This window comes from Anoplopoma fimbria, chromosome 9, assembly GCF_027596085.1.
Source record: "Anoplopoma fimbria isolate UVic2021 breed Golden Eagle Sablefish chromosome 9, Afim_UVic_2022, whole genome shotgun sequence".
NCBI lineage: Eukaryota > Metazoa > Chordata > Actinopteri > Perciformes > Anoplopomatidae > Anoplopoma > Anoplopoma fimbria.
Window position 1 is genome coordinate 19,629,498 of NC_072457.1, and position 13,837 is coordinate 19,643,334.

The 13,837-nt window shown below is 47.9% G+C and overlaps 1 protein-coding gene across 2 annotated transcripts in view; it reads right to left on the reverse strand.

Annotated features, from left to right (window-relative positions):
• Positions 1-18: 18 nt before the first annotated feature.
• polq (polymerase (DNA directed), theta) overlaps positions 19-13,837 on the reverse strand; it is a 16,841-nt gene continuing 3,022 nt past the window's right edge. For both annotated transcript variants that reach the window (XM_054603605.1, XM_054603604.1), the window contains exons 5-35: positions 13,447-13,623; positions 13,235-13,365; positions 12,972-13,128; positions 12,776-12,887; positions 12,450-12,651; positions 12,200-12,341; positions 11,930-12,076; positions 11,630-11,842; positions 11,322-11,464; positions 10,949-11,138; positions 10,407-10,555; positions 10,018-10,211; positions 9,372-9,496; positions 8,818-9,061; positions 6,835-8,311; positions 5,231-6,749; positions 4,998-5,138; positions 4,713-4,915; positions 4,176-4,383; positions 3,881-4,074; positions 3,655-3,786; positions 3,230-3,404; positions 2,989-3,112; positions 2,058-2,158; positions 1,893-1,975; positions 1,707-1,808; positions 1,519-1,630; positions 1,301-1,425; positions 1,092-1,227; positions 894-1,000; positions 19-555 (exon numbers count right to left, since the gene is read on the reverse strand). In XM_054603605.1, coding sequence (XP_054459580.1) covers positions 442-555; positions 894-1,000; positions 1,092-1,227; positions 1,301-1,425; positions 1,519-1,630; positions 1,707-1,808; positions 1,893-1,975; positions 2,058-2,158; positions 2,989-3,112; positions 3,230-3,404; positions 3,655-3,786; positions 3,881-4,074; positions 4,176-4,383; positions 4,713-4,915; positions 4,998-5,138; positions 5,231-6,749; positions 6,835-8,311; positions 8,818-9,061; positions 9,372-9,496; positions 10,018-10,211; positions 10,407-10,555; positions 10,949-11,138; positions 11,322-11,464; positions 11,630-11,842; positions 11,930-12,076; positions 12,200-12,341; positions 12,450-12,651; positions 12,776-12,887; positions 12,972-13,128; positions 13,235-13,365; positions 13,447-13,623 — 7,379 coding nt within the window. In that variant the 3' untranslated portion in view covers positions 19-441. The remainder of the gene's footprint in view (positions 556-893; positions 1,001-1,091; positions 1,228-1,300; positions 1,426-1,518; positions 1,631-1,706; positions 1,809-1,892; positions 1,976-2,057; positions 2,159-2,988; positions 3,113-3,229; positions 3,405-3,654; positions 3,787-3,880; positions 4,075-4,175; positions 4,384-4,712; positions 4,916-4,997; positions 5,139-5,230; positions 6,750-6,834; positions 8,312-8,817; positions 9,062-9,371; positions 9,497-10,017; positions 10,212-10,406; positions 10,556-10,948; positions 11,139-11,321; positions 11,465-11,629; positions 11,843-11,929; positions 12,077-12,199; positions 12,342-12,449; positions 12,652-12,775; positions 12,888-12,971; positions 13,129-13,234; positions 13,366-13,446; positions 13,624-13,837) is intronic.

A 13,837-nucleotide genomic window follows, 5' to 3' on the forward strand; every position in this document is an offset into this window, starting at 1 on the left:
AAATATGTATGTCTTGTGACACTGTACATCATTAAAAAGAATAATAAATACATTCAAAAGTTCATTTAGAGCTCATATGAAAAATATACAATCATATGTATGTATTTCCAGCATTTCATTGTTGTTAATGTAGTGATTAAAAAGAAGTGGTATTAACATATTACAGAACCTTAAAGAGACAGTACACCCCAAAATCAGAACTACATATTCTCCCAATTACCTGTAGTGCTATTTAACAATCTGCATTGTTTTGTTGTAAGTTACCTAGTTTTGGAGATATCGGCCCGAGTGATGTCTGCCTTCTCTCTAATATTATGGGATTATATGACACTACAGACAAAGGGAAAAATGTGTATTTTTTTTAAAGATTTGTTTTGGGGGTTGAACTATCCCTTTAAAAAATAAGCACATGTATTTTATGTCGACGTCAGATCATTCACATCATATATCCAGGTCCTGCAAGTTGCCCCAGCTGGGTCCTGCCTTGACTTTGGCTTTTAGCTTCACGTACAGTTTTACTGCCGTCTCCATCTCCCTCTTGACTATCTGAGCGACCTGACAGAGAGACAAAGAGTTATGTACACATGCAGACTTTCCCAGAATGTGTTACCCTTTTTCTCGTCTACGTTTGAGTAAAAATCCATTCGAAAACTTCTCATCGCAGGTCTGTTAATCACTGCGTAATTGAATATATCAAAAAACTTGGGCGATCGTATCAAGTCTCTGTTTCCTTTTAGCGCTGAACGAGACTCATCAACACATACAACTGTAACTTACCTGCTTTGTCGGCAAAGAAATAACGGATCACTCACAGTGTTGCAACTTCGCAGCTTTCTGTAAAAGACCGTACAATACGAACTAAATGCTACTGATCCAGAGAATGATGTCAGTACCTGTATGAGGTCTTCCTCCGCAGTTTCATAGATGAGTTCGTCATGCATCTGCAGGACAAAGTAGGCCCCTCTGAGTTGGGACGTCCCGACCCTGCGGTGACCGGCGGCTGTGTAACAGACACCATCAGACATTTACACAACTTTTTTTGGGGGGGCTTATACACAGTATGGGGAATAGAGGGTTTAAGTGGAAATCACCTGGGCGTGAATGCTGGTGAGAGATCGGAGCTTGGGGATATGTTTTTCGCAGGCGTTTCTGGATGTTCACAGTGGCGAGCTTTACAATGTCCGCCGCCGAGCCCTGTACCGTTGTGTTCACTGCCTGGCGCTCTGCCTGAGGAAAAGAAACGGGAATGAATGGAAAACTGAAGGTACTCGAATGCGTTCCGACGAACGGGCGTGCTTACGTGTGCTTTTGCGTGAGCGTTGGCGTTGGCGATCCCCGGCAGGTATCTCCTGCGGCCCATCAGAGTCTGGACGTAGCCGTTCTTGACACACTTCTTTACGGTTTCTTTAAGAAAGGTGTTGATCCCTGAAAACACAAGACAGGACATGGACGTACCCTTGTTTTTTATAGATTCACATGTGCTGTACATTCATGACTTTGATGACAAAAGGCCAATACCTTTGTATCTGGCCTTGAAGCTCTCTATGTAGCAGGCCGCGTCCTCCTCCCCCACTCCCATCTGCTCCCCCAAAGACTTGGCTCCCATCCCGTAGATAATGCCATAGCAGATCTGCAAACACAAATACATGGCGGTGAGCGTGTGCACGTGTGTGTTCGCGCCTTCATTTCTCTCAGGTTCGTCGTACCTGTTTGGCCTGCTGCCTCAGGTCGTCGTTCACAGACTCCGGGTCGATGCTTTTCCACTCCGCGGCGATGCAACGAAACACGTCGGCTCCTCCGTTCAGCACCTGGCGGAAAGCACAAAGTTCATTGTTCAGTTTCACCTGTTCACCTGTGATTTGTCGTGTGATGTGTCCTCGCCATTCGCAGACCTGCAGGAGACGCTGGTCCTTGGAGAGGTGAGCCAACACTCGCAGCTCCAGCTGAGAATAGTCGGCCGCCAATATCATCCCGCCTGCAGCACAGAGCGGAAAGACACAGCTGGTAGAGCAGTCCAAGACCAAGTTACAGAGAGAGTCATAGTACTTCATAGTAACCTGAAAAAGGTACGAAGGCGTGTCTCATGCTGACGGAGAACGCCGGGCCTTGTTCCGTGCGGCCAGCTGCAGCTGAAGGCACCACAGAACGTCTCTTCTTTCTGTAAAGAAACGCTGTAGTTACCTTAACACTTAACCTTTGATTAGATATTTATTTATTCCTATTTAGATTTTGTTTACATTTCTTTATTCACTTAGTTTATTTAAGTTGAACATTTTTATTATATTTTTCATTTTATTCTTTATTTAAGTTCTATAATTCTTTTCTAGTTTATTATCCAGTTTTCATTTCACGCTATTTCACAATGATTACTGTTATTATAGGTTTTATTTCTATTTTATTACATTTGGCTTGTTAATCAGCTGTGACGCACCTTGAACTGCACTAACCTCTATGAAAGGTGCTACACAAATAAGTTTGATTGTTTGATTGATATATTTACATATCACACTATATGTATGTAATGTATATTATGAATATAACAGTAGTAGACCATAGACGTAACACAAACAGCTGGTGTGCTTTAATGAGCCTGAATGAACTTAAAGTTACCGTGAGGAAATTTGAACTAGTTATGCAACAGTCTCGATCTAATAGTGATGCCTCTATAGAACCCTATAGGCCCTGCTGACACGGCTGCAGTCAATTTAGCAGTTTTCTAAAGGGACTCTAGTGCTCGGAAACAATACTACTTTTGTCCACAGGGACCGCCAAAATCCACACAGACTTAAAGTACCTTGTAGCGGTTTGAATGAGTTTATCCAATCAAGTTATACGTTTGTAAGTTATGATTAAAACAATAGTTATTCTACATTATTTTTTGATATTAAACCATTTCACATTTTACTGAGACATCAGAAGCCCCTCACGTACTCCCTCGGTGGTGTGCGAGCACCCCATCAGATGCAGTGAACTCTGAGGTTGACCTACCCTGATTTGGCAGTCATGTGACAGCTGTCTTGTGAAGGTGGGCTCTCCCCCACCACCGTGGGCATGAAGATCTCAAAGTCTTTAGGGACATTCTGTATGTTGGGCTCAGTGAAGCTTACTCTACCTGAACAACAGAAAGAGCGGAGTCATGCATGCTTTGGATTTTGGGTTTTTAAATTGTATTGCATATGCCGTGATACACATTTAAGGTGCGTTTAACTCGTGTGTGTGTGTGTGTTACCTGTGGCTGTGTGTGTCTGGGCGATGGGGTAGATTCTGTCCATGGCCAGTGTAGTGTGGTATCGCTTCTCCCTCTGCAGGGGAAACACCACTTTGGTCAAGGCGTTGGTGATCCGCCTCCACTCTAGAATAACACCCGGCAGTGGGTGCAGGGGGCGGAGCTTCTCCAGAACATCCTGCCGTACATTATAACAGCTCAGTTGAAACACAGCAAAACACTTCCTCGCACAAATGTGCCCTAATGTTTCCCCAGGAGTGGTGCTGGGCGATATTTTGTAAAAACAAAAGTGCAATCAAAAGTGCAATCTCTTGCATTATTATCAGTCTTGCTGCACAATTGCGTTTCACGATATCTCGATATGTACGCTTTACAATTCCATTAAAACGATGAATCACCAGCGGCATAACATCAAAAGCAGTTTTTACCTTGGTGGTGCTGAACTGCTTTCCAAGTCGTACTCGGCCGCCCGCGCCTCTCCTGGCGTAGCCAAGAGTCTTTTTACTTTTCGGTCCGCCGACGTCACCGTTCGGAGGCAGATGTAGATCCAGGAACAACACCTGCAGTGCAGCGTGAGCACACAGGAAGATTTGGAATTTGTACGTTTTACGATTGAATTCAAAGACATTTGCTGTTACATGAGGCGCTTCGTACCTGTGCGATGTCGTCAACGCTGGTGAGGGAGAAGCCGTGCCCGGCCAGGTCGTAGGCCTGGGACTCCAGCGCTGTGAGTTTGGCCTGCATCACGTGTTTTTGCCTTTCAGCTTCCCTGACGCTGAAGCCCACTCCGTTCAACTCCAACACCGCCAAAGACACCTGGGAGGGCATCTCGACGCTCCTGAATAAACCTGACACATGCATGTAAAACCCGTTACCATCGTCATGTTTGCCGCAGCTCTTAGGAAAAGTCTATGAACGACCGTTAAGAGTGTCTGCTCTTGTTTTATACCAAGCATGCCGTCCTTCTCCAGCAGGCCGCTGAGGTGGTTCATGACGGAGAGCACGAGCACGCTCTTGGTCGCCGCCCTAACGCGAGGGCAGTGTGAGTGAGCATTCCCAAGTCCGCCCAGCAGAGGCAACTCTTCGGGACAGTAGACGGTCACCATGTTGGGTAGAGTCCTCTCCTCGCTGCCCGGGTCCGACAGCCAGCACGCAACCTACGGCGCACATTCAACACATTCGCTGCTTAATCAAGTCCGTTTCTGACATTTTCCTAGCAAAACAAAACATATTTTGCCCATATGTTGCATGTTCCCCTGTAAAGCATCTATGTGTGGATTTTTGACGTGATTGTAACACCATTTAAAATTGTTCTGATGCTGAAGGTTTTTGTAGAAAATCTTATCTCAAATTCAAAATACTATAACTAAGAGTCAACGAAGGCAAAAAATTAGTGAGAATGTCATAAACAACTTGCTCATAATTTCCAGGATGCACGTTTCTATCTATGTGCGGTGCGAAAAAACACACATGTGGTTTCCCTCACCTTGGGATCCTCACAGTTTCCCTCCAAGCTGATGCCGCAGCTCAGCACCAGCCTCTTGTATACCTCGATGATGTCATACACGACAACCACGCCCTCTCTGCGAGCGCCCGCCGGCCCCATCAGACAGGTCTTCGCCTGCCGCAGCCTTTCGATTACCGGCAAGTCGCCGTCCAACGGGGGAGGGGCCAGACTGGAGCTGAGACCTAAGGGGATAACACTTTTTGGAGTGAGCTTATACTTGCGTTGCAGTACCTGCGGTACGTGGGTGTGCACGTGTGTACGTACCTTTGCTCTGCTCTTGCTGCAGGGACATGTAGTACGCGTCTCTTGCTCCCCAGCAGACTGACAGTCCGATCAACACCAGTCCATCGCTGTCTCTTACCGGGAAACCGTCGGCCCTGTGCAGCTTCTGGTGATCTGCTGATGCTGCACGGAAAAACATGTGCATGAGAGAGGGGGCTGCATATGACACGGGCTTTGCTCATAACGTGTCAGGTCATTTGTTTATTATCAGTTACCTCTTTTATGTTTCCCTCCTATTGGCTCCTCCGGCTGCTGTCCTTGCTCCCTCTTTTCACAGGCCAAAGCCAGAGAGAAACGCTCCTTCGTCTTCCACTCGTTAATGAACGTATCAAAGAGGCGCCTGTCACTTGCCACGTCTATGATGGAGAAGGTCCCCGAGCCGCTGCAAGAGAGCGATGCATCCTGGGACAGCTGAAGAGTGAAGCCTGGATCAGCCCTGGGCGATTCCGCATCAGAGGGAAGCTTCAGTCGGCGGGCGGACGGAGAGGCGCGGTCTCGGGGAGGGCTGAGGCTCCGGCCGGCGTGCGGCGGGGCTTCAGTTTTCAAACCCGGCTGGTGTTCAAGGCTGCGATCAGACACGGAATCCGGCTGTTTGGTGTGAGCGCCAGCTTCTGTTGGAGGATCGTTGTGTCCCGGGCGAGATCCGGGGCATTTTGTGATTGCCATGGTCCGCCGCAGTAGGGCTGAGGGAGTCGACCGGTTGAGTGGCTGAGCGATAGCTAGAGGCGACTGGACGGATGAGGTGGTCAGTTTTACTCTGGGAGTGACGGGCGGTGTTTCCTGAGTCGGGGGAATGAGATCGCCGGCAGAGCCCGGTCTCTCCGTTACGTTCTCGCCGTCCTTTTGCTCAACTGGAGAATCGCTACCCGCAGCAGCAGCCTGGGCGTCTGACTTTGCCCCTCCTCTGTCCACCTGCATCGAGGGCTGAGGTCGATCCGGAACTTCTGCTGTATTTGCAGCGCTTTTACAGGCTCCGTGGCCTGCTGTGGTGTTCAGCCAGGGCTGGTCGGACATACTAGGCCAGCGGTCAAAGATCTCTTGCAAACCAGGGCTGCAATGAAACGAGCTTTCGGCTGCGTTATGGACTTTTAAAACCGCATTAACTGACAGCAAGGCATTCATTTCCTCTTTTCTTTCTACTTGCTTCCCATTTTCACCCTCTCCATTCCTCGTTTCCTGTCTCCCGCCTGGTTTACTGTCTTTGTTCTCGTCATACTCGTTTTGAGTTGTGGCGGTAGTGGTGGCTTGTGGCTGTATCTGACTGGGTTTGGGTTTGGGTTTTGGTTCCGACAGATGTTCCTCAGTCCGATCGTGCTCGCCGTCGGGTCGCTGAGTTTCATGAGTTCTCCCCGCGTGTCTGAGCAAGCTCTGCCTCTCCAGAAAGTGCTCGCCCACCAGCAACGAGTCGCCCCACTCGGACAGGTTGAAGGAGGACTCGCCCCACTGGACAGCCTCTTGCTTCTCCGCCTCCTGGTTGGCTAGGAGCTCGCTGCGCCTTTGCTCCTGGGTTGACGGAGGGGAGCCTACGACCTCCCGGTCAATGGGCTCCTCCTCGTCCGATTGGCCCGGGTCCCCCCGCGGGCTCAGATCAGCCAGCAGAGAGCAGTCGTAAAGGCTGTCGAACAGGAAGCTGCTGCTTCTGTCGACGCTCTCAGAGGCCGCGGGGTCGCCGTCCTCGTCACCACCTTCATCTTTGTCTAAAACTATGTTATCACCACCTGGACCTGGAGAAATCTGTAAAAACATTCAGACTTTTAAGAGGCAAACTGTTTGAATGCATTTTGACAATCAGAAATGAATAGTGATTCCGGTCACTCACCCTGTGGCTGGTGTCAAGGATGAGCTCCATCTGGCTGTCTGTGATAGAAATATTGAATCTGGGACACGCATTACTTCCCTCACGTGTGTCCTTCTCTCCAGCTGCTTCTACCATTTCCCCCTCTCTTCTCTTCTCCGATTCTACCGACTGATTCCCATTGCATGCCTGTTGAACGATGAGTTTCTCCGTCTGGGTGTCCAATTCAAAGCTGTCGCCGAAACTCTCTTCTCCTGCTTTAACACTTCCCTCTGCTTCTCCTTCACCTTGCTCGTCTCCCGCGTACAGCTCAGGAGACGAGAACTTATCTGCTTCTCCGCCGTCCATCCTTCGTCGCTTCGCCTCAGGGGAGAACAAGGGAACGGAGGCAGGAGTGGCGGTTCGAGGGGAGTTCAACATATCTGCGTTCGTGGGCGCGGAAATGCCAGGATGGGCTTCTTCAGGAGCTTGAATGGCTATAGGCACCCGGCCTGTAGGTGCTGGATTTGGGACTACATGATCTTGAAGGCTTTTCTCAGTTTGTATGGAGTGGAGGACTTTGCTTAAAGCTCTGGAGTGCTTCAGTCTTCCCGGTTGCACGGGTGAGGCAGCGGGCCCTTTAGCACCATCTCCTTCTGGTGTCCTCGTAGGAACTCTGTGTTGTACTTCTGCTCGGGACACCGGAGCTCTAAAGCGGGGGGGAGGCATTGGGGGAGGGGAGGGCTGAGGGAGCGCCATTGGCCGAAACAGGGGGCTGGACACGATTTCGGCCAACTCCTGTGTCAGGCTCCTTTCAGGAACAGGACGATTCCCTCGACGAGTCTCCGGGCCGATTGAGACGATCCCTTTACTCGTCTCCTCTTCTTTCAGCTCCGCTTTCTCGCTCTCATTCCCTCTTTGCTCCGACCTTATGTGCTCTTCTCTTTTTTCACCTGGATCCTCTGAGTCATTTGCCATTAATGATTTTGCATTTGTCTCTTCCTGCTTTGTTTCTTCGCTTCTTTCCACTTGCACTACCTTTCCAGTTTGTCTGATTTCTGGCTCAGTCCTATCTGTCTTCCTGGACATCCCTCGGTCTCTGTTGATGTCTCCTTCTGCTTTCTCCATTTGCCTTTCAGACATCCTTTTCTCAGGATTACATTCTTCCTTATTCTCCTCCCGTTGTCTGTCAGTATCTCCACCCTCCCTTCCCCTGACCCTGCCTCCTTCCTGGTGATCTTTATTGTTGTCTCCCTGTTCTTCATGTGAGCTGAGATGTGAGGCAGATGAGGTGTCTGAACGGTCGGGGCTGTCCGCAGTAGGAACCCCCGGAGGAAGAGTCGTCGGGTCCCAGTGAACTCCTAACCGGGCCAGGTCTTCCCGGAGGAGGAGCCTGGCCTCGGACACGATCTCGACGGCGGCCTCCTGTTCCGTCAGGGCCCGGCCGCCGGTCACCCAGACGCAGCGGAGGCTCCGCCTCTCTGCCGCCTCCATCTCGCTCTCGTCCACCGCTCGCTTGGAGCTGAGACGGACAGACAAGTGCAACATTGGCTTTACGACTGGATTCATATTTCAGGGGAGATTATGGCTTGGTGTGCTGATGCTACAGTTGCACATACTTTAGGTGTGTTTAGGGATTAAGAGGAAATATACCTCTGTCTCCTTGACTTTCTTCAAAATGAAGGAGGCTGGTGTATTTTTAAAGTAGCTGTGATAAAAGTAATGCCTGCACACTCCAAAGCACATATTGATTTAAATGGAACACTTTTAGATCTAATTCTATTACAATAACAAATTAGGATAGTTTTGTTGTATTGGAAATGTTTTGTGTATATATATATATATATATATATATATATATATATATATATATATATATCTCAGTTTTAAAATTTGCCTTGGAGAAGGTATTCCTTGCCTCAGTGAAAGGTTTACATGAGTTACTGTTGCCTTTTTTGCGTTAGTGTCAGCTGCTGGCACTCCATTTGAAACAGAATAATCCTACAGTGCAAACAAACACACAGCTACCTCTTAAATGGGACAGCGTTCCTCAGGGCTTTCTCCACATCAGCCAAAGTAGCCCGGGCTAGTTCGGCGACGGTGCAGAGGCCCTGTGCGTACAGCGCTCTGGCTCGCGTGGCGTTCAGCAGGGAGACCCTGACGAGGTCCACCAGCTCCCTCTGGACTCCGAAGCTCAGCCTGGTCTGGTACTGGGACAGCAGCAGCTCCATGTTGTGCCAGCCCAGACGCTTGCAGAACACCGTCACCATACCTGAACGGGTGGCAGCAAGGTCAGAGCGATTCTGTCCATGACTTCCACCCAGACAAACTTTCTCTGTGCAACACTTAAGCAACCACCCTGTGAGTCTCGGCCTCACAAACACCTCACAAACACTCTCATAGTAACTTGATGAAACAAGCGTGAGCACTCTACATGGCTCCATGCTATATATCCGTCCAGCCTAGAGTGCTCCTGCATCAAGTAACAACCCTCGTCTTAAATGTAAAGTCTAGTGTGGAGGTCAGTATTCCACAGTGTAACTTGTCCTTGGAGACGTTCAGTAAAACCCCTCGGCTCGTACCTGCATATGTAGAAGCAGACTGCTGGAGGGACTGCAGCTGCCCGCGATTGCAGTTGTATTTGGATGCCACTGTTCCCAGAGGAACCTCGTTCACCAGATCCTGTAGCACAAGGGTGGTGAAAAACCTGGGAGGAGAGAATGTGGAGGGGGCAAGTGTCCCATGTGAACAAAAACATTTCATTTTCTAAACATTGTGTTTGTTGTTCCACACGCAGGGGGTGATCCTTGAATGTTTTTTTTAGGGTCTACATTCTGAGTCACCTTTTTTCTAAAAGGCCACAATGTTGGGAATCAGTGCGCATAAAGGAAGAACACACAAAATAATAATGAAAAAAACAACCATGAACTAGTTTATATATGTATATATACAGTATAATTATATATAAAATATAATTTTCAGTATCGGGTTATGACATTCCACCAAAACTGAACATCATAAGCTTGACAAAGGTAGCTGAAACTGTGTAACCTTGACTTTAATGTAGTATTAAATAAGGTTATCATTTTTCAAAACCGCATGTGGTTACAAGTTTGCAATTATAATTCTCATATCTTGGTTTCCTTTACGATCAGTAAACCACATGAGGGGCCATTTGCCGATCCTATGATATGAATAAAGTGTAATTGACATAAATGTGTGCATCACCGTTTGTGAATAGCCATCTGTCTACGCTGCTTCTCGGTCTTGGCGACGATTTTGCCGCCGACAGACCTCGCGAGGAAACCTTCCTGGACGCCCACCAGCTCGGCCACTCTCTTCATCGACGACGACAGCTGTTCCCACAGACAGAAGAACTGGTACCAGTCTATGGTGGTCCACTCCGCGTACAACGGGGTGATCTGAGGGGATAAGTGCAGATTTGAAATACCATGCGTCAGAGGAGGGGACGTTTTGGGATTTTGGTTTTCAGCTAGAATTAAGGATAAGTTACTATTAGGAATGTATGGGCCAGGGTTCTGGGACGATAGGGAGTGATTAATAATGACAGGAAGTTTGTTAAAGAAAATAGTAATGCAAGATGTGTGTATGTGTACCAGATAGAGAATGTGCAAGTCATTTTCCAGCACAAAGCCCTTCATGGCCCGCTGGAGATCTGCAAATATTCCCAGAGCCTCTGGAGGGGAGAGGGACGAGGAAAGGGTGGCAGCACCGAGTTGAGTCGGATGGTACCTCTCCTCTGGATCTGCAAAGACATCGGGATAAATAGTAGTTATTGTAGAGACAAAGGTGGTTAAGCTTGGAGTGTGGCTTGTACATTTTATAAAGAAATATGATATGATGCATGAATACGGAAAATACTTGCATTGCTCTTTAAAACTTGTTCCAGTGTGAATTAAAGGAGACATAGTGTGCTCATTTTCAGGTTCATATTTGTATTTTGGGTTCCTACTAGAACATGTTTACGTGCGTTAATGTAAAAATAAATTCTCACACTGTCTGTTGCTAGGCAACACCTTGTGTTAAAAGAGATAAAAACTTTTACAATATGGAACATTTAAATAAGTGTTGACACTTTTGTCGCAGCAGTTTCCACTTTCTTTGTTTGTCAAGATATGAAGTTAAGCAGTGGCATTACCTTGTTCGTCCTTCTGGATACTGATGAATTCGTTCTCCATCAGCCATTCAACACAGGCCTCAATAGCTCCTTTGTTGGTTGCTTCATTTGATTCATTTTTGCCATCACATGTCATGCTGGCAGCCAGTAGCGAACACAAAGCATATGACCGCACATCCTGTGGAGTGCTGGCTACACCTCCGACAATGATCTGTGTGTTGGGATGATTCAAATTAGAGTCACGAAAAAATAATGGAGTAAACCTGATCTGATTTTACATCCAGAGCCTCAATAAAATGAGACATCTTTTATTCAAGATGGATTTAATCATGATCTGTTTACGGACTAAAAGTCATTTCAATGGTTGCCAAGTTCATTTGGATATCGGCCGTACCTCTAGGATGGCTCTCAGCATGCTGGTGGTGACGCCATCTCCCTCCCTTCTCACCAGGCAGCTGCTGATTGGCTGAAGAGCACCCTTAAGAAGAGTGATACCTTTCTGACGCTCCGCCTCCTTACACACCAGCACACTCTCACCTGAGGAGATGACCAGAAAAACCACTTGAGGCACAAAAAGAGAGATGTTTTTGAATTCACTTTTCAACCTATATTATCACAAAATAGAGTTGATCACGTTTTGTTTTCCAGGCAACTGGAAAAAGAATGACCAAACTTCACTTTGCCTCCTTCTTCCCTCCATACCTATGGTGTCCACTCCTTGTCTCCCCGCCCGTCCTGCCATCTGTTTGTACGTGAGCGGGTCCAACAGGTGTCCATTGAAGGTAGGGGTTCGAATGATGACCCTGCGTGCCGGGAGATTCACCCCTGAGGAGAGGGTTGAGGTGGCGGCCAGGACTCTGACCATGCCCTGACGAAATGCTCCCTCCAACACGTCGCGCTCATCAAATGTCAAACCTGCAGAGATAAACAAAATATTTTTCAAATACTCAAAAAAAAAACAGAACCATTCAGGCCCCAATTTTGTTGCACGAGTGTGCTTACCAGCGTGGTGGAAGGCGACCCCCCATGGCACAGTTCGCTGAAGGATGGGGTCCAAACCAGCTGGAGTTCGTCTCAACTGTGCTACAACATCCACGAGTCCGTCCCGGTCCAGACAAACCGGCTTAGGCCCTGCTTCGCCCTGACGTTCTGAAAGGATGCAGCCAAAATGTACAACAATCCTTGTACATTTGTGACCTGAATCTCACTACAGTTGTGACCTGAATCTCAATGTTCAAACGCAGTGTGCACAAAACAAAAATGATAACGTACCTGTATGTCTGAGGTTGTAGAACTCTCTGGCGATGCTGTCTGCCAGTTTCTCACACCAGTTCTTGGAGGGGCAGAACAGCAGCACAGAGCGGCCCTCGCTCACTGTTTCGTAGCACAAGCTCACTATGTGGTCATCGTCGCCCTTAATGAGTCACCACATGTATCACACACGGAGCACATGATTGTATTACTCGTCTAAAGGATCAAACACGCACATTGGACGATATCTGAACCTCCATCTGTCAGTTACCTTAACGTGGAACGCAGGAGCGAACTGCCGGACCACAGCGAGGCTCTGGTCGTAGATGTTGCAGCCCACCTTGAGATGCTCGTGCAGGGGTACGGGCCTGTAGTCCGTTTGGTAGAGCTCTGCACCCAACCAGCTAGCCAGGAGGGTGAGGTTAGGCAAGGTGGCACTCATACCTACAATCTGTACGCCCTCAGAGAGAGACCTGCAGAAAGGTGTTGTTGCACAGACAGACTTCTTAACATGGCTAGTAGTAGAAAGGATAGGATTTTTTTAAAACACTCGCTGCTACGCAAAATAAAAGTAATAAAAGACAAATGGACACAAACCCAGTGGCGTTCTGCTTCTGCGCAATGTAGCGTATTTTGGTTAAGAGCAGTTCTAGTAGGTATCCTCTTCCAGAATCGCCAACCATATGTAACTCATCAACCACCACCATACCTAGAAGTACCAAAAGGAACTTTTCAAACTCAAACTCTATGATTAACAGTCAAGAAAAAACCCACTGTTATCCCCATGTGTTACCTAGTAGACCCATGTTGTCCTCTTCAATGAGTTTGTTAATGAGAGAATTGGCTTTTTCAATGGTGCACACAGCGACGTCCAGTGCTTTGAACCCTCCGGCGGCCGAGGTGCTGCCCATGTATCCCTCCACACGAACTCCTGCCTCTTCAAAGACACTCTGCAGGGTTCACAGACACGCGTCGGTTACATGGAGACACGTACAGACAAAGCAGACGGACAACACAGTGCCAGTAACAACATGGGTGTACTTTTCCCTCCCTCACCTGAAGGTAATGCATCTTCTCTTTAGCCACAGAGACAAACGGCAGAATGAAGAGAGCTTTTCTTTTGGTCTCCAACACACGCTTCAACATCAGCAACTCCGACACCAGAGTTTTTCCAGCACTGGTGGGGGCTGAAAAAGAAGGAATTTAAAAAGCTTAAAAAAATGACCGACTTTGAGAATCACTTTGTAGAGAGGCGTTCGGGTTCTTACCAGAGTACACCAGGTTACCTCCCTGCAGCACCCGTCCGACAGTGAGGCACTGAGCTTGCCATTCGAACATTTGAGTCACGCCGTGTTTCTGGTAGCGTTCCAGGACAGGTTTTGGTAAGCCCCAATTGCATAGCAGCAGCTTTTCGGCTTGACCCGCAGGAGCACACAAGGCAATGCCTACAGTAGAAATAATAATGGCAGGAGTCTTAAGTACTGTGACATCTTATTTCATGGAGCACATCAGAGATACAATCTAATGTCAGATATTGTTATTCAGTCATTTGAACATACGTGGACAAGAGATACGTTCATACAAGGTTAAAGGCTGCATCACTGCCCCAGGGCCCCAAAAGCTCCCGGCTAATTTCAAATCTTGCACCACACTAAAATG